Below are 23,320 nucleotides of genomic sequence, written 5' to 3' on the forward strand. Positions count from 1 at the left end.
CATATATGCAATAACAAGATCTGGGCATGTAATAGCAGGAAGCACTAGTGGGCTATTGGACGACAATGCGTTGCTTGCTAGACGTGGATATATGAGGAAGGTAGACACGGATATCAATTGGGATGGTGAGGATGCGATCTTATTCGATGCTTGCTTTTCGATAGATACCTAGATGCAGATGATTAAATTGCCATCCGTAGATTTTATCCGGGGGCTTAGGTAACTCTCGGCGGTGGAATGGGATAATTAATGATCATGACTGTAACCCCCGATCCCATGTTTTGGGAGCTAAGCGATAAGTCAACAATTGGAGTGAAATGCGCTCCGGGGCGATTGATGGGGATAGGGACAGGGATAGGGTTAGGGATATGGGTAAGGCGTTTGAAGTACCGGTATTACCCAGGTCTCCAAAAGAGAAATTTCAGGGTGGGATGATGCATCAATTACTTGATTGCAATTAGCAAGCTGGTAGCTATCCGAAGTCTCTGTTGTTATTGTTAGAAATACCGAGGAGGAGACCTGTCCGACTTGTTTCGGAACCTGAGACGGCGAGTAGCCGACAGCTTGCCTTATTGGCGCACGGCTAAAGATTCACCTCATCACTATGTGCTCTGGTACAAGGTAAGTTCGGACGGGGTGGATGGGTGGATGGGTGGATGGTGGAGTGCACGTGCACCGTTGATGACATTGTGTCTTTCCCTGTTGGATGTTTGGATGATTATCATTCTCAGGATCAGGATCAAGATCACCACAACCTCCGCAACTCACGCTTTTGCGACCAGCGAACTTATACATACATACGACCTCAGTAGCCAGGCCACTTCTATCCCCTTGCTGTGGTGATCGTGCATTGGACCAAGCTCACATGCCTTCCGCCAGATAAACACATCGGTGATGCCATTGCGATGGCCGTGTCTTCCCAGCGTCTCCTGGAGCTCGCGCCCTATGGGTAGTCCACAGTCCAGATGGATTCCCCTGGGGATCTTTTCCATGTGGCTGGCAGTGGCTAGTGCCATGTCGGCAGCACGAATCGCCGAGTTGCGACAGGAGACGGTGGAGATGTTCTATCACGGATTCGACAACTACATGAACATTGCGTTCCCGGAGGACGAGGTATGCTGCTTCATTTTCAGTGCGAGTCTGGCACCTGTACTGACAATCTTGAAGCTCCGACCGTTATCCTGCATTCCTCTGACTCGAGACTCCCGGAATCCGCGGAACGTTGAGCTGAATGATGTTCTGGGCAACTACTCCCTCACACTGATCGACAGTCTCTCGACCCTGGCGATACTGGCTTCTGCCCCTCCGGATCGAGCGGGCACTGGAGAGAAGGCTCTGCGGGATTTCCAGAACGGCGTGGCGGCGTTGGTATTGCAGTATGGGGACGGTACGAGCGGGACCTCTGGACAAGGGCTCCGGGCGCGGGGGTTTGACGTTGATAGCAAGGTCCAGGTCTTTGAGACGGTAATACGGGGGGTCGGCGGATTGGTGAGCGCGCACCTGTTTGCTGCGGGGGAGTTGCCGATAACGGGGTACAAACCTCGTATGGCGGCTGGGCCGAAGCGCAAGTTGCAGAAGGGGGAGATACCAGCTATTGTATGGCCGAACGGATTTCAGTACAATGGCCAGCTGCTTCGACTGGCTTTGGATCTTGCAGAGCGTCTATTACCTGCATTCTATACTGCAACTGGTATGCCATACCCTAGGGTAAATTTACGACACGGAATTCCGTTCTACCTGAACTCTCCCTTAAACCAGGACTCCGATCAGGACGACTATATTCACGAAGGTGGGCCAGAGATAACGGAGACCTGCAGTGCAGGGGCTGGTAGCCTGGTGCTAGAATTTACGGTTCTAAGCCGCCTGACTGGAGATCCAAGGTTCGAACAGCTGGGGAAACGAGCATTCTGGGCCGTCTGGGCGAGGAGGAGCACCATTGGACTGATTGGGGCGGGTGTCGATGCCGAGAAAGGTCATTGGATTGGACCATATGCGGGTATTGGTGCTGGGGCTGACAGCTTCTTCGAATATGCTCTGAAGACACATATCTTGCTTTCTGGGCATGAGCAACCGAATCTGACAGTTCCCCTCAAAGAGCCAAACCGGTCATGGCTAGATCCAAATTCTATCTACACCCCTTTGAGCACGGAAGAGAATTCCTCCCAGGCATTTCTGGCAGCTTGGCAAGAAGCACATGCTGCTATCAAAAGGCATCTGTACAGTGGTACTCATCATCCCCATTATGTCAATGTCCACTTGGCTACGGGATCACCACAAGCCTACTGGATAGATAGTCTGGGTGCATATTACCCTGGACTCTTGACGCTAGCTGGCGAAGTAGAAGAGGCAATTTCGACCAACCTACTCTATACTGCTTTGTGGACTCGCTACGCAGCGTTGCCAGAAAGATGGTCAGTGAGAGACGGCCAAGTAGAAGGGGGTCTAGGCTGGTGGCCAGGACGACCAGAGTTCATCGAGTCAAATTACCATCTATACAGAGCTACGAAAGACCCTTGGTATCTTCATGTTGGCGAGATGGTACTTGCGGATATCAAGCGTCGGTGCTGGACGAAGTGTGGTTGGTCCGGTCTTCAAGACGTAAGGACAGGAGAGAAAAATGATCGTATGGAAAGCTTCTTCCTCGGAGAGACGGCGAAGTATCTCTATCTTCTGTTTGACACCGACCATCCTCTGAACTCTCTCGACGCAGCCTATGTCTTCACAACCGAAGGTCATCCGTTAATTATTCCAAAAAAGAAGGGACCAAGAGTTGTCAAGAGGGAGATGGCTCCGACCAGAGCTGTTGAGCAGTACCAAGACCTCAATGAGAGAGATACGTGCCCGGTAGCCCCGGCTACAGTTCCTTTCACAATCTCCGCAACAGCAGCAAGGCCTGACATATTCCATGCGGCCAGTCTAATAGGGTTACATCTGATACCCAATGAGCGTACAACAGACGATTTTGGTGAGATGAGAGGAACTGTGGCTACCTCGAACCATACACATTATCCGTGGACGCTCCCTGATTCTCTCATGCCAAATGACGGAGTGTGCGCCAAGTTACCATTGAAGCAAACTTTTTCTATCGAATTTCCGGTCAACACACCAGCAGCCACTGCAGGAGCCGGCTCAAACTTTCTCGTTCTTGGTCCTCAAGGACTTGTCCGTCTCAATGAAGGGATCCTTGTCAAGAGTCTGTCCGGACTGAAGATAGGTATGGTATACGAATCTCCTTCTCCTTTCACATCGACCGATGGGCCTCTCATGGAATCCTGGCGGGTATGGAGTATCGCCAATATGCCACTGGGCCGCGACGAGCAAATCTTTATCTCACGCGAGATTGTCGGCGAGATGAACGATCCATCGTTTACACGCATTCGAGACTCGGTCACGGCCGACCTGATTATCCAAATTGAAAACCCCACCTCCGTCAACACCAGTGATGCCGGCAGTGTTGAGGAATTTTACGACGCCGAATCAGAACTCGATGTCTGCGATGAATCTTCCAAAGTCTCTTTCGACGATTCCAGTACCGCTGGCATCGCTGCCGAGTACAGAACCATGATCAGCTCGCTGCTTCGACAGGTGACTTCGGCACTTCGCGAACCAGGGGCAACTGTGCTCCCTGAGCCTCCACTGCCGCCAACATACCAACTTCTACCCGTCGCCGCCATTGCTCCCACTGGCTTGGGTGCTGCTCCCATGACAGATGTTGCAGATGCGCCTGACCCAAACCAAGGCTCCCCATCCGAGCCACTTAGCTGGTCCAGAATCTACTTTGCCGGAGAAGCATGTACCAGTAAGCTTCCAGACGACGCAGCCAGGAAACACGACATCATCGTGATGCGTCGCGGCGGGTGCACATTTTCCGAGAAGCTTGCCAACATTCCTAGCTTCGTGCCTACCAAACAGAGCGTCCAGCTTGTCATAGTGATTTCGGGCCTGGAAGGGGACGAAGAGGATATAGATGGGTATTCCAGGAGAAGTGGGTCTCGTCTTGTCCGCCCGCTTTTGGATAAAGCGCAGGTTACGCCGAGCGGGCTGGTGAGACACCATCAGATATCCATGCTGATGGTTGGTGGCGGTGAGACCACCGAAGATATGCTCAGGAGGAGTCGGAGCGTGGGCTTGAGGAGGAGATACCACGTGGAGAGTCAGGGGCTGGTGGTGGGCAACATAGTTGTGACGTGACCTAAGCAGGGTTGGATAGATTTGGAAATGCATTTTCTGGTTTGCGGGCGCTCGGGGGTTGCATACTCAGTTAGTAGATACCATGTGAGACGATATGAAGGAAGGAAGGAATCAGGGGCTTTTATCTTTATTTTGATGCCGATACGTGAGTGCCTGGTTTCCATGCGTAGCCCTCATACTAACGGCCTAGTCATGTGCAGCAGGTAGGAACTGCAGCAAGTGCTGTGTGTCAAGTCACTACTCCAAGGGGACAGCGCTATCATCTCCGTTCGTATATCCTCGGACTCGCTTCACACAAAACAATCAGCCTTCAACACATCACCTCAACTATCCACGTCCCAAACATACCTCACCCTCCTCCTCCTCGCCATCCTCTTGCCATCCACATCCTTTCTTCTCTTCTCTTCTCTTCTCTTCTCTTCCCTTCTCTTCTCTCTCTCCTTCCTTCAAAAGGGCCAACCTCGTCCACCGCCATGTCCTCCTCTCTCCTTCTCTTTCTCCTTCTTCTTCTTCTCCTTCTTTCCCCTACCAGCAACAACGTCAAGGTCAGCAATGATCTCTCTTCACCCCACTCCTCCTTCTTCTGCTTCTCCTACTTCTATTCTGACTTCTACTTTTGCTTTTACGTTTACTTACTCCCTACTATCCTCGCTCTTGCTCGGCAACAAGCAGTACTTCTTACAGTCCCGCACCGTGCTGCTGCTGCCGTTTTCGTCGTCGTCGTTTTTGTTGTACATGGCTGCCTTGTGGTCTGGGCAGATGGCGATGGCTGTGCCGGTGATGATTTTGGTGGTGGGGGAAAATGGGGAGGGGCGTTTAGTGGGGTGGATGTAGATGTCTTGCTCGACGCACATGGTTTCTTGTTTGGTCGGTGGTGGTGGTGGTTCGATAGGTGCTGTGATCTGTGATATGTGATGGGTCTTCTTCGGCTGGGTATGGTTGTCTGCCTGTGTGTTTCTGCCTTTGGGCTTGCTGGCCGATGGGTGGTTTGTGTGTGTGTGTGTGTGTGTGTTTGTTGTTTGGTGGGAGTGGAAAGCTTGTGGTGAAGGAGGCGTTTGCGTTTGCGTTTGCGTTTGCGGTCTGCCTTTGCGTTTGCACCGAGCTGGTGTTGAGACGGGGGGGTGCATGGCGATGATCTTTTTTTTTTTGGATATTATTTGGCGGTATAGGTAGGTAGGAATGAATGAAATCGGATCCTGGAACCAATCCATCCCCATGAGACACTTACTTCAAAGGAGATAGAGTTTCGCCGCTGTCTGGGAGGGCAGGTTTTCGGAAACGGGGAGAGCTTTTTTTTTTTTTTTTTTTTTTTTTTTTGCCTTCTTTTCAAAGAGGCCTGGGTGTGCTGCGAGAAGTCTCACTCACACTTGTCTTTCTTCTTCCATGTCTGAATCTTCGGCCCGCTTTTTCTAGATTTTGTTCTGGTTCTCAAGCGAGGATTCTACTCTATTCTATATTCTCAATGAAGCTAGCTACCTTCAGGTTTATGGTCCTGGTATGTAACGACTATGCTAGCCAGAGAGATCCAGAATCCAAGCAGTGCTCTCTCTGCTGGCTTTCAAGTTCATACATACATACCGTTATTTCTAACCTGCAAAGAGAATTTGAAACCCATGACTCTTTTCCCGAATATGCATTTTTTGTCTGTAGTTTTGGTAGCATTCGAGATGATACGATATGAGCTAAGTAAGGCACGACATACATCTCTGCTATGTATATCCAAGAGATAGAAAAGGGACTGACTGACTGTCATTAATCCGTCATCTACTTCTATTCTACTTTAACACCGTCTTAATAGCGCTCTCTTTTACTTTTACTTTTTGCTTTTGCTTTTTCTTAATATACCTTATAGCCTATAGGCTCCGCCTTTGTCCTGTCTGTTATAACCAAGTTATTTGAGCCTCCCTCCCTCTCTCCCACACACAGAGAGATCGAAGAGGACTAATCCTCGCCTGACAATTATGTATAGCCGCTCCCTATCATTCAATCCGTGTCAGTTGGCCTCTTGCGGATCTCTACCTGCCAGTCCTTTGCATTTCCCTGTTGTCGTACGTACCCTTTTATGAGACGAGCTAGTTCATCTTGCCTTTCTCTTGGAAGCCTCGGAATTCGCAAAGGGAGGTCGTGGTGCGCTGTGTACGAGCAAGCAAGCAGTCTTTGCAGCGGGGTCTGATTTCGATGCGTATTTTTCTTCTTTGTCTTATGATAGCTGCATGGTATGTATGCTTTGCCTTTTGAGGAGTTGGGTTCTTGGGTGTTGTGGTGGTGAGCTTGCTGAATTGGAGGGTGGTGGTGGTGGCTTTTTGTGTTGCTTTGCTTTGCTTTGTTTTGCTTTGCTAAGGATTCTTATAGAGGCTTGGATGAGATAGACATATATCGATATGGTGGCTATAAACCTGCTGATACCGGTTCGGTTGAGTGGTTGGCTGGTATCGTGAAGGTGCTGATACATACAACACTGGCTTCAAGGTAAGACTGATAGGTAGACAGACTGCCTATCTTGTTTCAGTCAGTAGTAATATGTTAAATCATCCCAGCTTGCAGTCAGTCAGAGTCATGGCTTCTGAATCGAGCGCTTTGCTTGAACTTGAGCTCAAATCCAATGACTGGGAGAAAAGAGGCTGCTGTACGATGGCATGAAAAGATGACGTTGTCCTTAACCAGAATTCCAGCTCGCTTAAGATTTCAAGATCAGAAAAGTCCTTCCATCGCAGCAACGGAATCCGAGCGAGCAACTGGAGTCTTCGTATGACTGGGCATACAGCCACAGATTTACCAAGAGAGATCTCTCCGAGATATCGATCGCGGTCATGATCGATAATGGGATCTGAAGTGAGCATGTCCTTCGCTTAACGGAAATACAGGGCTGGTTGGACTGTGGAAGGAAGGCTGGCTTGGAGGGGATTGCAGCTGGAAGCGAAGACTAGAGAAGCCATAGAATATTTCAAGAGCAAAAGTCTATCTATTTATGCAACATACCACATCTTCTAGCAGAGGGCGTTGAGTGGCTGATGATTACTTTTAGCTGATGAGTACTGTACTGTGAAGAGATATTTGCCAGGAGTACTCGTAGCTCAGTTGCCTAGAGGGCGGAGAGAGCTTGCTGGTAATTCCCTCTCTGGCATGGGAACTCACGAAGCAGAATGTATCAGACGGTGGTGAAAGATGAAACTTGATTTGAAAAAAAGACAATGCCTCTATCAATAACTTGTTTCGGGTGAGAGGCGGGCTCATCATGGCTGATACAACTACACACAAAGAGCACCAGTCGAGCCTAAATGTGGTAAGTCTCCTTATTTATGCCGAGGCTCTCGGATGGCCGAAGACTTTAGTTTGGCTTCTAACAGAAGAATATCTTGTCATATATTCAGGGCGAAATTGGTGTTTGCAAATATGCTGCAGTCGTCTCTCACGCTAGATGCTTCGCAAGCAGCCACTGAACGGACCCAACTCCTTGAGATCGACGAAGAGACCCCAAAAAGACTCGAAATAGACCCGAGCATCGACCCCGATCCCCCTGTCGTCGATCCCAACGAACTCCTCGTAGCCATCACCGTCGTCAAAGGCAGCTCGACCAAGACTTTCATCATCCACCAGATGATAACATGCAACATATCCCCCTTCCTCGCCTCAAAAATCAGCCTCTCGGCCAAGAAGCCCGCTCGTACTAATACCATCACCGTGCAGGACACTTGTCGTGTCGCCTTCGCCATGTTCGTGAGCTGGCTCTACGCCAAGAACCACCGCCGCCGACGCCTGGGCAAGTGCAAGCACCACGTATCCGCGAAGACCTGGATCGAGGTCTGTCTCCTCGCAGAGAAGATCCAAGCCGCCGAATTCCACGCCGCCGCCACGGCAGTCCTGACGTCGTACCGTGCGCCCCTGGCTCTCTCTGTGTCCGAACTCCAGAGGATATGGGCGCGAACCAGGAGCGACAGCCCGCTTCGACAATACTGCCTGCAGCGCTTGGGAGAGCAATGCTTCGCCGGTCTGGGACTGAGAGATGCGGCGGAGGTGGCGCGCGAGTGGGAGAGGTGGCGCCGGGCGAGGATCGAACGCGTGGATAGGGAGCAGCGGTACGAGAGCGTGGAGCAGATTAGGCAGAGTCAGTACTACTTGAGACCGTCGACGCCGCCTTCGAGTAGACCGAGGCTGGATGTTTCTACGTTGTACTCGAATCGGAAGCCGCTTAGCGAGGGGGAGCCTCCTGACAACTGGTCGCCTTATCCTTGGTATCGACGTCCGATATTTGATAGCGGATGGAGAGCGATATAAAAGCGGGAGATTTTAGGTAGAAGTTCAAGAGGTCAGAAAATACGTACACCACGAATTTTGTGACTGTGATTTCTCGGAGGATTATCGTTCAAAATATTACATATTGAAATGTGTGTGGTGGATAGTATCACCTATCTGCTCTGCTGCTTGGAAAGAAAGAGGATGAATAGACACACTAGCGCCCGAAATCCTTCACACCTACAGTGTACCCGTCGTATATTACAAAAATATATCAGCAGGTTTGCATCTAAGACTGCACAGTACTTGAAATCGCCGATGCACTTCCATCTACCAACCGCCAATCAACCGTACAAATCCATAGCTAAGCCTCAAGCGACCTGAAGAAAACAAACAAACATACCACCTCCCCAGCTAGGAAGCGAGGTGCAACACCATATTGCCTTACCGCATCGAGACAAGATTTTCCGCGCTCAAGAATAAATTCAAGTGAGGATATTAAAGGCTTATCCTGACACAGTGCTGTTATACTCATCTCCGCGGGGCTGAAACCATGCAATACTTGGCGATAAAAGGAGCATGCATATAGTACGGGTGAGAATCCCGAGTCGCACTGCGTCCACCACCTGTGCTAGTTGCTTTGCGAGATACAGATACTATGCCTCCAAGAACTCACTCATACTGCTGTCGTGGCCATGCGGAGTTATTCCATTCATTATCACCTACGATGACTCTAAAATATCTTGATGCAAAGGATATTAGAATAATGAGATGTACCTGAGTCTATTCTACACTCTTCTTGCAGGTTTATCAAAGTGCTAAGACTTTGATTCATCTCTGCCTTGACCTCTTGGAAGTGTTCGGGCCGCTGATATAAATATATAAAAAGAAAAATTAATCGACTGACGAATCTAAGAAACTAGCGCGAAAAGCTGCACGCATAGAGTAGAAAAAAAAATTAGCTGTACAAATAGAGCGCGGAAAAGACAACTGCAAGCGAAGGATACGAAAATATAGCCGTACTAATAATACGGAGGAAAATAAAATGAAAGTGAAAATGAGCCGAATAGAAATTCGCCTTCCCCATTTTATGATTCCGAATATGTTGAATGACAATGTTTTTCTATCAGAAATTGCTATAGCCCAAGGCTCCATGTCATCATGCATCATACTCATCCTCACTCCCACTAACATCCGGCTCGCTTTCACCGCCACCCCCTTCATGGATCATAGAATCAAGGCCGTCCGTCTCCTGAGCCAAAAGCGGCGATCTCTCGCTCTTGTTACGACTGAAATGCCCGACCACACTGATGCCTACCGTACTCAAGCCATGCACGAACGTGCTTCCAAGAACCACGAAGCAGATCACAGGCCATACCAACTCGATCGCCTTGTCCTTCCTAGTGAAAGGCGGAATCGGAGTCCTCGGCTTGTCCCACGGGACCGAAGTCCCGTTCTCCAGCTCGGCTCTGGCTTCCATGGCAAGGAACAGTGCGCCAACGCCCATGGGCCCGAAGTGGCCGCAGAATAACGCTTCGCGATATGTTCGGACATCGGGGATGAAGCGCTTCATTGCTAGCACGATGGGGATGCGTCGGAATAGTAAGACGAGGATGAGGAACAGGACGAGTTGCCAGATTCCGCAGTGAGGGGTGATCGTTCGAGGGTTGAACATCTGCCATGGTATGATAGACCCGAAGAAGACAAACATGCTGCTGTTGAGGATCAAATCGATGATAGTTGGGAAAGGTGTCTCCTTTGTCTTTTTGGAGAACCAGCCATCGTGTGCGAATCCCACACCTGCTCCAAATGCTACCAGGAAGTCGTCGGTGCCGAGTGTTGATCCAACGCCGATACCGAGAATGGCCAGGAGGAGGTAGAATACCACGAAAGATGGCCTCGAGATGTAGCTCCTTGACTCTGAGAATCGCAGGACTCTATTGGCAATATTGCCAATCAGGAGACCTATCGTGACGCCGAAAGCACATTGCCACAGAACCGTGATCGTAAACCACTCTTTAAAGGCTTCGCCTGTATCGTGGGAGTAGTTGAGTGCCACCAAGCCGATATACAGGAAAGGGAACGAGATTCCGTCGTTACAGGCTGACTCTGCGGATAAGAGGTCCTTGAGCCGCTTTGGTACTCTCCCGCTGAAGCGTGACTCTGAGAGGACACTTGCTGCTAAGACAGGATCCGTCGGTGAGAGGCAAGCTCCAATGATCATGGCGGTCGGAATGGAACACTGGAAAATGAAGTATGCAAACGCGGCCGTGATGGCCCACGAGAAGGCCATGACTGGTCCCAGAAAGTAGAGGACTGACTTCCAATGCCGCCTGAAGTATAATTTCGGGAGCTCGATTCCCACGGCAAAACATTGGATGCCGACAATGACACGGGTGAATTCTTGAAGAATCTCGTCATTCATACCCCAGTACCGAGGTGCGATGATATTCAGGACGCGAGGTCCGAGGATAATGCCATACAAGACTGCTAGGGGCGGTTCTGCAAAGAGTGTTAGATGATCGATCATGATATCTCTTTTGGCTCTCATAGACAAAGGTGCTTACCCGATACATGGAGACTGTTTCTGATGAACAGAGAGAAGAGAGCATAGACTATCAAGAACATAGAGAGTGTCAGGTAAGTGACATGGGGAGCCGTGGGCTCTAGCTGATCCCACATTGTCAAATATGTAATGCAAGAAGCTCGTCGACAATACCTCGGCGACTTGTACGAAGGTAGTGTTCTCCGGCACAACTGTCGATTCGATGTCGATGTCGACAAGAGATTGGCATCAGAGATATGTAGAGAAATATATATCGATGCACGGCCTGGATCTACTGTAGTACCATTCCCCTAATGATGTCACCAGTCACCAGCCAGTCACATGACGACTCTCGTCGGTGATGGAGCTGATTTTCCATTGACCTTAACAGCAACGCGGAGCGCATGCGTCTAAAGCAGGAAATGGTTGCTTCAGTATCTCGTCCAACTGCAGGAAAGTGGTATCTAATCCATATATAAACTCCGAACACCTCGCCACTCCGGCCCCATCAGAAACACCGAAACCAAGTTATGTTGGCCGCAGCTCTTGAACATCATTCATCGTCGTCAATCACTCCGTCTTCTTCCTCATCGAAGGCCTCCGAATCACCCAGGTCCGAGACCTCGGAGGATGAGCCCTCACGCTCTCGGGTTTCGGCACTGTTATCTTGTGGGAGTGGCTCAAAGTTGGTCACCTCACTCGGTGCAGAAAATCCCACAGTCTTCGAAGAGCTCGCAGGCTTGCTTACTTCTTCGATAACATCTCCGCTCCAGGGCTTGCACTCCTTGACTTCCTCTCCACATCGCAGACAAATCCAGCCTTCTCCATCTTCTGCCTCCAGTCGACCAGCCAAGCAAACGAAGCAGTATATGCATCCGCAAGGGATCGTCTCGTAAGGATTCGTGATGTCTGTTTGGATGGACCCTATGATCCCTGATGCACCAGAGGCAGCAATCACCTCAGCCTCAGATGTTGATGTTGTGTTCTGGTCCTGGTAGCAAATTGCACAGGTTCGTTCTGGTAAGAAGGCAAACTCTCCGCTCTTGATCTCTACATCGTCGTCGCCATCACTGCGCATAACAGACTTTGTCTTCCGCCAAGCTCTCCCGAGCCATCTTCTCCATCTGCTGATGCCCACCAGAGGCAGGACGAACAGCAAGAATTCTGTAAATGCATGCCAGACTAACTGTCGATTCAAGTACTCGAATGATACCTCTCGACTGACCTGGCTAGTTGGTGGAGCCAGACGAAGTCTCAGAATTCTGTCGAGCAGAGTTCGATACCTCCCATTCACAAGGAAAACCAGGAAAGAAGCAAAGGCCGCCGTAGAGTGTATTGTTGATATAGACTCCGATAATCTTGATAACCTGCGCAGGGCAGGACTTGGCCGGTCGTAGCCATTGTCATTATCCACGAGCCAGTTCTCCCATCTTGTCCAAGCGTACTTGCCTCCCACTGTAAAGAGGCCATAGAGAGACTTCTGCCACCTCGATGGGGAGACCAGGACTGCACTCTTGTTCCTCGCATCCGTGAACTTCAAATTCTGTAGCGCAGCTCCGTACGTCGCATCGTGGTCCCAAACAGTGACTTTGAACAGGACCGCCCGCAGAGCGAGCATTATCTCCGCAGACCAGTCATCTTGCAAATGCGATCCGAAGTACTTCAATGCATCCCCCACTTGCCCCTTCAACAGCTCCAGCAATTCCTCGTCCAGCAGCTCCGCATCAACCTGGCCCACCCTGAACGCCGGCCTCGTTCCCTCCCGCCCATTTATACTGTCCCAAACCGAGATTCCTGCGTGGCCGAGGCGGCCGAGTGGGTATGGCAGTCGGTTCAGTTGTTCTGAAGCCTGCGAAGCTTGTTGCTGCGCTACTATTCGGGCTTGGGTTTCTGTCTCTCGTGCTTGTCGCCGGGCTGCGAGGCGCTGCTGAGCGAGAGCGAAGTCGTTGGAGGCCATGGTTGTCGCATGGGACTTCGTCGTCGACCTCGCCTGGGTATCTGCTATTGATCCTTCTGATCTTCCCGGGACCTCACGCGTCCGTGTCGGCATGTGGAGATCCAGGCCGAGGTTGAAGCTAAATCGTTAGCCGGCGATCATAGACGCTATTCCTAATACGGATTTAAGAGCAACATCTCATCTAGTAGAGGGATGATTTTGGCGCATATAGGTAGTCCGCATCTTATTCTCGTTTTAATTCATACAAACCATTGCGTTCCTGGCCCAAAAAAAAACCTCTCCAGAGTCTCGAAAGGGTGTTAGTAAGAATCCTGCTACCGGTATTTTGTGTACATGTCCCGCTTGCTCCGTTGCCCCTTCGCTAAGTGAAAGCTTCATTTTAACCTCATGTCATACATGTCATACAAGTATATCACAATTTCTACAGAAAACCCTTTCCAACATTCTCTATTTCCATTCCCTTTCGCCTACGCTGTCCAAAAAAACAGCTCTACATATTCCACTTGAGCGACAAATATCTGGCTTGCAATGTCGCTGATTAATCATGCATTCATTCAATCTCGCAAACGCAGCTCTATACCGCAGACTTCGACCACCAACTCCATCATAGCTCGACAGTTCTTGCCGTCCTGGTTGCAAAGGGCCTCCTACCCGAAGGTCTGAGAATGGTAGCAGGTCTCTCACCGGCCTTGGGGTCGTCGAGTTCCTGAGCGTAAGTGGGACCGTGGTGGATGTCCCTTTTAATTTGGATGCAATGTGGAATTGACCCAGAACTCGCGCTTGCAGCTATGTAAGAGCCGTATATCTCAAGCTCCTGCCTCTTCATACATTTTCACGGAAAGATAAGCTTCTTGGAGGATGGTTGATTGGGTAGCTACTAACCAATTGAGCTGACAGGTGGTGAGGAGTGTATGAAGTTGAATATGGGGTTGAAGGGGGATGTAAATAAAAAACTGGATGAGCATGATCGTGAATAAATGAGACGAACCCGAGTTTGACGCCCATAGGAGCAATAGAAAATGCGGATATGAAGAGAGGAGTGCCTCCGCGCCGAACTAACTCGGTTGTTTGTCAACAACGGCCCTAAATAGAAATGCGCGGTGCGCAATGCTAAAGCCAGCTCCACCCAATGGAGGCAAATGACCTATATTCTTCGAACGAAACGAAATCGTAGTAGCTCATGGGATAGCGAGTACCACTTTCCCTCTAACCCTCATACTCTGCATAGCTTCAACAGCCGTTCTCCACGCCTCTCGCTCGTCAAAAGCCCCTTCCAAGACCTCAATATTCGAAACCTTCAGCTCGCCTGTCTCGATGAGTCGGGATATTTGCTGGAGATACTCGCTCTTCTCTACGAAGGACACACATGCGTAACGTGGACCCCAGATATAGCCTTTTATGTAGCGAATCACTTGGGCTGGGTTTGTAAAGTAAGTGATGGGGCCGCCGAGGATTCGAACGTCGCTCTTGTCGCCGACTATGGTCAGGTAGGCGCCAAGAGGGTGGAGAAGTCGTTCCTGGAAGCGGGTCAGTGAACAGTGAGAAGTGGCTCACATTATATCACGACGCATGAAAAAGATTGGACGTGGATGGGAACGAGCGGGCCAACCTACATAGATGGGAATCAGTTCAGTACCGCCAACGCAATCGACGACCAAGTCGTATTTCTTGTCAGTGGAAAGACTTGTGATAAGGGCCGTTGAGATGTCTTGAGTGGTGTAGTCAACCACCAAATCGGCGCCGAGAGACTCCACGTATGAAGAGTTCTTGCTGGAGCATATTGCTGTGACATGGCAGTCGTAGACGGCCTTGGCAACTGAATCTGTCAGTCAAGACGAGAACTCAGGAGCCTGATATTCTTCGAATCCCGAGCTAGAAACATCAAACGGCTGATGGTCTCTTAAAAGCCCCCATGTTCCTTTGGAAACAGTAAGAAGCGACGAAATCATACTCACGCTGGACGAGCCAAGAGCCTGTTCCTCCAGATGCCCCGCGAACGACAATCCTTCTCTGCGTAGGCGACGGAGTTGGGAGCCACTCGAGACAAGCATAAGCGGTCAGAGCAACTAGAGGGATCGAAGCAGCCTCCTCGTGGGTCAAGGCAGCGGGTTTCCTAGCTATCGGATCCGACGCTGGGTCGACATTGATATATTCGCTGAAGCTCCCTTGACCAAACTAGATAGACATCATCTTTAAGCAGAGGTTCCAGGGCAGAATAGAGGAGAGAGCAGGATTAGTATAGGTAGTACAATGTGAAATAGTAACCCGTATATCTCGTCTCCTTCCGCCCATCCGGTCACGTTCTTTCCAACTGATACTACTGTCCCAGAGAAGTCTTTTCCCATCCCTTTATCCCCTGCAACGACAGCTACCAAGCCCGATCTCCATAGCTGGATATCACACGGATTGATTGATGCGGCATGGACCTTGACTAGGATCTGGTTTGGAGGTAGAGGGAGTACATCTTTCTCAACGATTTTCAGATCTGAACCGGGAAGTCCTTCGAAGCGAAGCGCTTTGTTGACGGTCGGGTAGCCCATTGTATGGAAGTACTATTTCGGTCATATTGGTAGCGTTCTGTTAAGCTTTCAATTCGTGATGGGTCGAACCCCTGTTAAGGTGTCAAAATCGTTATCAACCGAGTCGAGCCTGTGGACGGACCACTGCACGTTTTCCCGACTTAACCCCACCACCGATACAAATCTCGCCGCGCATACAATACATACAACACAACGTCCACAAATCTCGGGAATAGCCTCAGCCATGGCGTTTGCTATCGAAGTGCCTGGAGAGGCCGCCCCTCTCTCCCCACAGCAGATTTACTTGGCTCTGCAGTCTGCGGGCTCTTCGCAGCAACTTAGCATTCAGACCGGTACACAGCAACTCCAGGCCTGGGAGACGCAGCCGGGCTACTATCCTCTGCTCCAGGTAAGTTTTCAGTCTTAGTTTCTAGCGCACGATCCCATACACCTGTCAGCTGACGACTGGTGCAGGTTGTCTACCTCGACAAATCGTTACCTACCGAGATTCGGTACCTCGCGATCATCCAGCTGAAGAACGGCATCGACAAGTACTGGCGGAAGACAGCGACGAACGCAATTTCTGCAGACGAAAAGGATCTGATCCGCTCGAATCTAATCGCGGGAGGAATCGGAGAGACCGAGAACAACTTAGCTCTTCAAAATGCCCTGGTCGTGGCTAAGGTCGTTCGGATCGACTACCCTAATGACTGGCCCGATGTCCCCACGAGCCTAATCAAGATTCTACGAGATGCTAGCCAGACGAATCAGCTGACTCTACGGAGAGGGCTGTTGATATTGCTGCAGGTGGTGAAGGAGCTGTCCACGGCGCGACTACGAATTGCACAAACTCGGTTACAATCAGTGACACCGGAGATGGTCTTCTTGGTGAGCGAAATTTATAAACAAAAGGTTGACCTGTGGGTGGCATCTCTGAATGGTAGTGGAGAGGATGAAGGCGGGGCTATGGATGCTATGGAGAGCAGCTTGTACGCGATCAAGATCCTCCGGCGGCTGCTGATTGCTGGATATGAATACCCCAACCACTCGACCGAGGTGCAGCAACTATGGGAGCATTCTCAGATGCAATTTGGTCAATTTCTCGACATGATCTCCCGGGAGCCACCACTTCTAGTATCTCCTGCCAAGGAACTTGTGGAGAAGCATTTGGTACAGTTCTCAAAGCTCCATACACAAATGTCTTTTCAACACCCGGCTGCGTTCGCCTTATTACCGAACTCAATTGAGTTGGTACGATCTTACTGGGGTTTGGTAGCTAAATTCGGAGAATCTTACGGGTCAGAAACACAGGATTTCAGCGCCAAAGCTTTGAGGAAAGACGAGCAAACAAAGGACCAGAGGCCGGTCATCGAGAAGCTCTGTCTGAAAGGCCTTAATATCCTACGGGCATGTTGCAAGATGGTCTTCAGTCCTTCCTGGTCGTTTAAATACCGGACCAACGAAATCAAGCAAGAACAAAATGAAGGCATTGCGTTGATAAAGTCTCGACTATTGACCGATGCACTGGTTACTGAGATGGCAAGCGTCATAGTCACGAAATTCTTCGTCTTTCGTCAAGTCGACCTAGAGGCATGGGAGGAAGACGAGGACGAGTGGGAGATCAGAGAAGAAGGTGGTGGTGATACGTGGGAATTCGAGGTTCGGCCATGCGCTGAGAAGCTGTTCATGGACCTGGTCATCAATTACAAGCACCTCTTGGTCGAGCCCCTGCTTTCATTCTTCCAGTCGGTTGCAGGTACAAGTCAGAGCTCTGTGGTTACAAAGGATGCTGTCTACACCGCAATGGGCCTTGCTGCCCCAGTCGTTCACCTAAGCTTCGACTTCGATTCCTTCTTGACATCGACTCTGGTCCATGATGTGCAACAAGCCGGAGCTGGGTACAAAGTATTGCGCCGAAGAATTGCCATCCTTCTTGGGCAATGGATCACAGTCAAAGTATCCGAGGCGAATAGGCCACTTGTCTATCAAATCTTCCAGCATCTACTAAATACCGATGATAGGACAAATGACCATGTTGTCCGGATTACAGCCGCGAAGCAATTCAAGGCAATCGTTGATGACTTTAGCTTTGCGGCCGAGAGCTTCCTTCCGTATGCTCCAGATATCTTGGGCAGAACGATGGCGTTGATTCAAGAGGTCGAGAACACTGAGACCAAGATGGCGATCCTTGACACGATCAGAATGATCGCCGTACGATTGGAAAGCCACATTTCTCCATTCGCAGACCAGATTGTCTCCATGCTTCCAGGTCTTTGGGAGGCGTCAGGCCAGGAACATTTACTCAAGCAGGCTATTCTGACCCTCATGTCGACTCTCGTGACTGCTATGAAGGAGGAGGCTCAAAGATACCATGCGATGATACTCCCCTTGATTCAGCGAGCTGTCGAACCGGGCTCGGAGATGCAGATTTACCTAATGGAAGAGGCTCTTGAACTGTGGATTGTTGTCCTGGCCCAGGCGCCCTCTCCTGTGACTCCTGAGGTTTGGGCATTGCTTGATTCAGCATTTCCACTCCTCGAAATCGGCTCGGATAATCTGCGCAGTGTCCTCAATATCATTGACGCGTATATCATTCTCGCTCCAGAGGCGATGTTGGGCGATCAGGCAAGACTGCGGGTTCTATCCCATATGAAAAATCTCCTGGGCGTCAAAAAAAGAGAGCTAGCTGGCCTTGTCACCACCATTGTGGAGAACATGATTCGAGCCGCCGAGAAATTCGGAGGCGCTAATGGAGTTGTCCAAATCGCCAGAGATCTCCACGAGTCTGGCTACAACGAGCAGCTCTTCGCAGGTCTCCGTGATGCATGGGAAGCACATGAAACTACTGGACCTGGCCGAAAATACCCCAAGCTAGACGATGTCGTTGAGACCGACTACTTTACTATCCTTGCGCGTCTTGCCATGGCTGACCCTACTGTTCTTATCACAATCATGAGTTCGGTTGGAAATGCTAACGAAGTCTGGGAATGGCTCAGCAAGGAATGGTTTCGTCACTTCGACAGTATGGCTAACGCCGACCGTCAAAAGCTTTCTTGCTTGGCACTTACCCGTCTGCTGGAGCTTCAACCCCCCGTGACGCCAATCATCCTCATGCGCTTGCAGGACTACTTCGCTATGTGGACATCTGTCATCTCTGAGATGATTGGAGGCCGGGACGACGGTGGAGACAACTTGATTTGGTTGACATCTGAAGGCAACGAGTACGAAGGACCAGAAGACGTGCGGAGACGGCTGCACAGTGCCGAGGACCCAGTGCACACCATCAACACATTCGCGTTCGTGAAAGATAGGCTGAGCAGAGTCGTGGCTCTGAGTGGAGGGGAGGAAGCCTTTCAGAGGGATTGGGTAGTCAACGTCGACAAGGATGTACTGGCGGGATTTCAAAATCTGGAAACCGCAGATACTAGCCAGGTATTCTGGAATGCTTAGGGTTCATGATGGGTGTGGATGATGAGAAAAGAAGTACTAAAGATACCCAAAGCGATACCTTGCTGCATTGTAAGCCATGTCATGTTTATTATCAAAAGAAATAAAAATCGGGTTATGTTCTCGCTATGATACCACAGTTGACTGTCGTAATTCTCCCAGTCTCCTCAGCGCCTTACACCCATCTAGCTTAAGCTGAGGCCAAGGTATCTTCGCAAAATCAGCAAGAAGAATAGTGAAACTGGTCCTCTAATGCAGCCAACTAGGCAGGGGCTGGGGGCGCAGTGACGGGTTTCTTCCGATGGTTCTTACTATTTAGCCCACAACAGCTCTGACTGCTTGAGAGTCGAGTGAAAATTTCGGTCGACTGCCTTCAATTTCGTTCGTACGAACCTCTAATGTAAGCCCCATATTCTCCTTCCGTGGTGGTTACCAACAGAGGCGATTTGTGCTACGGGTTGTTCCCAGACGGCTAAGTGCAGATATGGATGGATTGCGGGGGAAGTGTCGAGGGGCGCCGGCGAAGGTTATTGACTTTTGAGTAACTCTCGTTTATCAATAAACTAACTATACCTAAGTATAGGAGCAACCAAACTCAATAAGCTTCCAAGGAAACTGCCGCCAGGGGTATCTTCATCGCTTTTCCAATCGCTATTGGCGGAATCCAAGTTCCCACCCACCGTCAGCCCTTCTCTCATCTCATCCCCTTCACTTGATCAGTTGATCACTCCGAGAGCTTAAGCCGGCCCTTGCATCTCCACCCGGTCGATCGTACAGGTTGTTAGGCCTCCAGATGTTGTGGCCTTTGGATCAACCATAGTGTATCTAGTCGTCGAGTCATAGTTTTCCGGCGGACTATCCACTCCGGTCAGAAAGAAAAAAAATTTCTCGAGATGGTCACTTGAAGATTGGGGCTACTTACTTGGTGCACCAGGCAGTTTCCGTGGTGTTCATGACCTGGTATCTGTATCAGCGGGTTGCAAGGCAGGGCCTGCAGGAAGCTGGATACTAACCATGACAACGTTAATCCAGACCAGAGGTCCAAAATCCCAGTCCACGCCGTGGAGTTCAATGGCTAGCACTGCCTAGACATATCAACACAATCAGCATGTTTTCGTATCCAAATTACTCCTCGCTAGAAGTCGGTGACACCACTTTCTGCTTCGCATTTCACAATATGCGAGGGCTGTTGGTAGGTCGTGATTGAAGGGAGGACTACCTATAGGCACCTACCTGGTTGAAATTCTTGTATGCCAAAGGAAAAGAATTCTTGGCCGATTTTGAGCCAGAGGATATACTGGAAGACCAGTTCTCACTATCTGTATCACGAGTTTTGGAGATGGTGAGTCTCTCCGCTGTTCTTACCTTTGAACACATCAGAAAGCGCTTGACATTTAGTGTCCGAATTGCCAACTTACATCGAAGCCCGAGCCCCATGGAAGACTTGGATTGCTACAGAGTGTGTTAGCTTCATCGATAAAAAAGTAACCTCCAGAAGCCGGGTGGGCTGAGGCCACGAGAGAAAAGGTTGGGGCTGTGATGGGGAAGAACTCCACGAACCTGCAGCACCAGCCGGAACCGATCCACCATGTTCCCGATTTCCCGTCCAAAACTTCCTGGAAGACTCCTGAGTAGTCAATGTCTTGCAGACCAGGCCACAGATAGTATACTCCAGCCTTTCGGAGTGGCGGCACGACCATTTCTACGCTGAACTATCTCTCCGTCAATACTCTTCCTACGAACACTGATAGGACGGAAGGACCTTGTGATATTGAGCTGATTTATTGGGACTGTGCCATCGCAAAGAGTACCTATTCTTTCAGCATTCTCTCGGGCATCGGAGGACGGAGCAAATTACCACTTAACAGCATCTACATTTTGCAGCCAGCAGCTGGCAATGATAGTGGTGAGAGTGAGGAATTTCATATTGTCCAAATCGAGTATTCAATAGATTGGAAAAGACAGGAACTTCTGATGGTGGAATCACAAAAACGAAAAACTTCCTGCTTTGGGCTCACTTATCTACTAATTCTGTGTTGTATTGAGCGTTTTGTGGATCCATGCTGAGACCGTAAACCCGTAAACTCGTAAACTATAAAAAATTACATCAGTTTAGGGTCACTTACCACGGTACAGGCGTAACTGTTACCCCTTGAGGGTGCCTCAAAAGTTCAATTTCCATTTTAAACCCCCTGGTTACCCTACCCTCAGGGGGTAATACTTCCGCCTGCACCATGGTATATGCTACTATATATATCACAAAAACCGTGGACGCAACTCTCCCATAAAAACTAAAATTGATAACCACCTACTAGCAACTGACACAAACTGTATTTTCCGTGCTTCCGTAGCTACACACATGAATGATCGGCCAGGAGGCGTATCAGGAGACGACGCATGCAAGCGCATCTCCCCAGAGCTTCTATTTTTAAGATATCACTCGCTCACGTGCGCGAGAGGGCTTTTCATACTTTCGGACGACGAGCCCTAATCCATACTTACGAGCGCATGTCTGCCAAGTCAGGAGTAGATTTGCGCTTGGTTTATTTGCCTGCATGCATCTTGAAAAGTGTTCTTCGAATCCTACTGTATGCCCAGGCTTCGAGTCCCACTTTCGCTTAATTTTCAACGTCAAACAACAACCCAAAGCAAAAGAAATAAGAAGAAGAAAAGAAGAAGAAAAGAAGGAAAAAAAGAAGAAGAAAAGAAGAATAGAAATTGAAGTGGAAATTGAAATGGAAATGGAATTGAAACGCATGCGCAAGGCTGGCGCGGATCAGGAAAAAGTATCTTGGGAAAAAAAAATTCCCTTGTATTTGGGAAAACTGAACTCGTGGAATGAGCAAAGTAGTCGCGACGTGGAAACCAATTTCCTTCTTTCGTTGCACGACATTTCGGATCTTTTCGCTCGTAGCCCCGTCCCAGTTTTGTCAATGGTTATGTACGAGACTCGGCAGAAAAAGGAGGTGGATATTAGAATCACAGAGAGATATTGCTAGAGTGTTTTGATACGTTTGACATTGGTCTGATAGCGGGTATTTGGCGCCACGTTCCTCCAGACTCCAGTGCAAATGGCCTTCAACCCAGAAAATCAGACCCCGCAAAAAATCCCGAATGTAAACTCAACGCCATCCTACGAGCAGCTCTAGGTAGCCTTTGGAAGCACTCTTTGCTGACGTGCCGGGAAGGCAAAATTCTCGAGGAGGGGCCCAGTGATTCGCACTTGAGGGTGGCTCGATGGCTTCTACTTCTGGTCAGCGCTGCGCATATTCATCTTAGGCAAAGAAAGAATGGGAATGCAGAATGCTTACCTTGCGTTCGCCTTCCGCCTCTGTAGCAGGGGCTTCCTTAGTCTCTTCTCTCGCACGCTACGTCGAGTTAACTCCGTACAAATGCAGACAGAATCCAGACGGCGCTCTGCTTACCTTGACGGACTTTTCGTGGAAGTATTCAAACAAAGGGTGACCGGGGACTATTCCGCGACCCTATTCTGATATCAGCTTGAATAATGAATGAACAAAGAGTGTTTTTCTTACATATCCCCAGGCCTCGTCCTCTTCGCCACTCCATTTGCCCACCTCACGACCAGCCATGATATCGAGAGCATGTTCCTCCTTAGCAGATCTCTTGGCGGAGGAATAAGAAGCCTGAATATGCTTGATAGAGGTGTCGTCATCGAATGCCAATTCGTCCATGGTAGTGTTGACGTAGGACTCAAAGCATTTTTTGACCTCCAGCTTTGATTTATCAATCTCGGCTTGATAGAGCTTGGTGGTCGACTCAAACTCCTCTTCGCCCATCTCTGCAATCTCCGCTTGCTCACTGAGCCAAGCAATTACCCTGGCCGTATCAAACAGGACCAGTTGTTGTACGAGGATGGGTCGGGAATCGACCTTTTTGTCATATTTGCAGCCAGGGTAAGTATCGTAAATGGCTGCGAGTTTTTTGACCGATTGGACCAACCAGTACTTTCCGATCGTAGGCTTCTCCTCTTCAAGGCTGCTTGAGGATGCTGGAAGATTCATGGTGATGGGATTGATGGTGGGAATCGTGATGAGATGATGTGGTGTTGGTGTTTCGGAAATAGGAGACCGGAGAAATAAATCTTGGGAAGAGTGCAGTCACGGTGGCTGTTTATTTATGGACGTGGAAGCAGGGAAGGTGATTGCAAATCACTCGCGCTAGCGCTTGCGGCTCTCAATTCGGAGGTCGATTTGCTCCGCCATCGGTTTAGCGTCATTTTGGGCTGCACTAGTCCACTAGGGCGAGTGATTCGCAAATTCTGCTCTTCTATAAAGCCTACAATTCCTTTCCTCCCAATTTTTAACATCTTTACCAACCTCATTCCCGCCTCGCAAAGGCAGCAGAGCCCATGACAATTCGGCATCTCGACATCACAGCATCAACTGTGTCCCTTCCCGGATAGCT

General features: G+C 49.7%; 8 protein-coding genes across 8 annotated transcripts; 3 read left to right on the plus strand and 5 right to left on the minus strand.

The window, feature by feature from the left end:
• Nucleotides 1-1,014: 1,014 nt before the first annotated feature.
• L3040_007701 (uncharacterized protein) lies at nt 1,015-4,191 on the plus strand (the record flags this gene model as incomplete). The annotated part of the gene is made up of 2 exons (XM_066154955.1): nt 1,015-1,113; nt 1,168-4,191. 2 exons carry the CDS (start codon nt 1,015-1,017, stop codon nt 4,189-4,191), a joined length of 3,123 nt encoding a protein of 1,040 aa, XP_066010832.1.
• Nucleotides 4,192-7,584: 3,393 nt separating this feature from the next.
• On the plus strand, nt 7,585-8,466 carry L3040_007702 (uncharacterized protein; the record flags this gene model as incomplete). Its single annotated transcript, XM_007291717.2, has 1 exon — nt 7,585-8,466. One exon carries the CDS (start codon nt 7,585-7,587, stop codon nt 8,464-8,466), a length of 882 nt encoding a protein of 293 aa, XP_007291779.2.
• A 1,117-nt stretch (nt 8,467-9,583) lies between these two features.
• On the minus strand, nt 9,584-11,106 carry L3040_007703 (uncharacterized protein; the record flags this gene model as incomplete). The annotated part of the gene is made up of 2 exons (XM_007291716.1): nt 9,584-10,926; nt 10,992-11,106. The coding sequence occupies 2 exons, from the start codon at nt 11,104-11,106 to the stop codon at nt 9,584-9,586; spliced, it is 1,458 nt and encodes a 485-aa protein (XP_007291778.1).
• Nucleotides 11,107-11,522: 416 nt separating this feature from the next.
• On the minus strand, nt 11,523-12,926 carry L3040_007704 (uncharacterized protein; the record flags this gene model as incomplete). Its single annotated transcript, XM_007291715.2, has 1 exon — nt 11,523-12,926. The coding sequence occupies one exon, from the start codon at nt 12,924-12,926 to the stop codon at nt 11,523-11,525; it is 1,404 nt and encodes a 467-aa protein (XP_007291777.2).
• A 1,178-nt stretch (nt 12,927-14,104) lies between these two features.
• L3040_007705 (uncharacterized protein) lies at nt 14,105-15,466 on the minus strand (the record flags this gene model as incomplete). Its single annotated transcript, XM_007291714.1, has 4 exons — nt 14,105-14,443; nt 14,540-14,742; nt 14,882-15,101; nt 15,176-15,466. 4 exons carry the CDS (start codon nt 15,464-15,466, stop codon nt 14,105-14,107), a joined length of 1,053 nt encoding a protein of 350 aa, XP_007291776.1.
• A 223-nt stretch (nt 15,467-15,689) lies between these two features.
• On the plus strand, nt 15,690-18,895 carry L3040_007706 (uncharacterized protein; the record flags this gene model as incomplete). The annotated part of the gene is made up of 2 exons (XM_007291713.1): nt 15,690-15,854; nt 15,920-18,895. 2 exons carry the CDS (start codon nt 15,690-15,692, stop codon nt 18,893-18,895), a joined length of 3,141 nt encoding a protein of 1,046 aa, XP_007291775.1.
• Nucleotides 18,896-19,629: 734 nt separating this feature from the next.
• Nucleotides 19,630-20,818, minus strand: L3040_007707 (uncharacterized protein; the record flags this gene model as incomplete). Its single annotated transcript, XM_066154957.1, has 8 exons — nt 19,630-19,747; nt 19,815-19,849; nt 19,906-19,977; nt 20,126-20,257; nt 20,311-20,344; nt 20,453-20,604; nt 20,655-20,703; nt 20,751-20,818. The coding sequence occupies 8 exons, from the start codon at nt 20,816-20,818 to the stop codon at nt 19,630-19,632; spliced, it is 660 nt and encodes a 219-aa protein (XP_066010833.1).
• Nucleotides 20,819-22,037: 1,219 nt separating this feature from the next.
• Nucleotides 22,038-22,917, minus strand: L3040_007708 (uncharacterized protein; the record flags this gene model as incomplete). Its single annotated transcript, XM_007291711.1, has 4 exons — nt 22,038-22,136; nt 22,204-22,260; nt 22,318-22,377; nt 22,429-22,917. 4 exons carry the CDS (start codon nt 22,915-22,917, stop codon nt 22,038-22,040), a joined length of 705 nt encoding a protein of 234 aa, XP_007291773.1.
• Between the last annotated feature and the right edge of the window lie 403 nt (nt 22,918-23,320).

This window comes from Drepanopeziza brunnea (assembly GCF_022702325.1).
Source record: "Drepanopeziza brunnea f. sp. 'multigermtubi' strain 214-2 chromosome Unknown ctg13, whole genome shotgun sequence".
Classification (NCBI taxonomy): Eukaryota; Fungi; Ascomycota; class Leotiomycetes; order Helotiales; family Drepanopezizaceae; genus Drepanopeziza; species Drepanopeziza brunnea.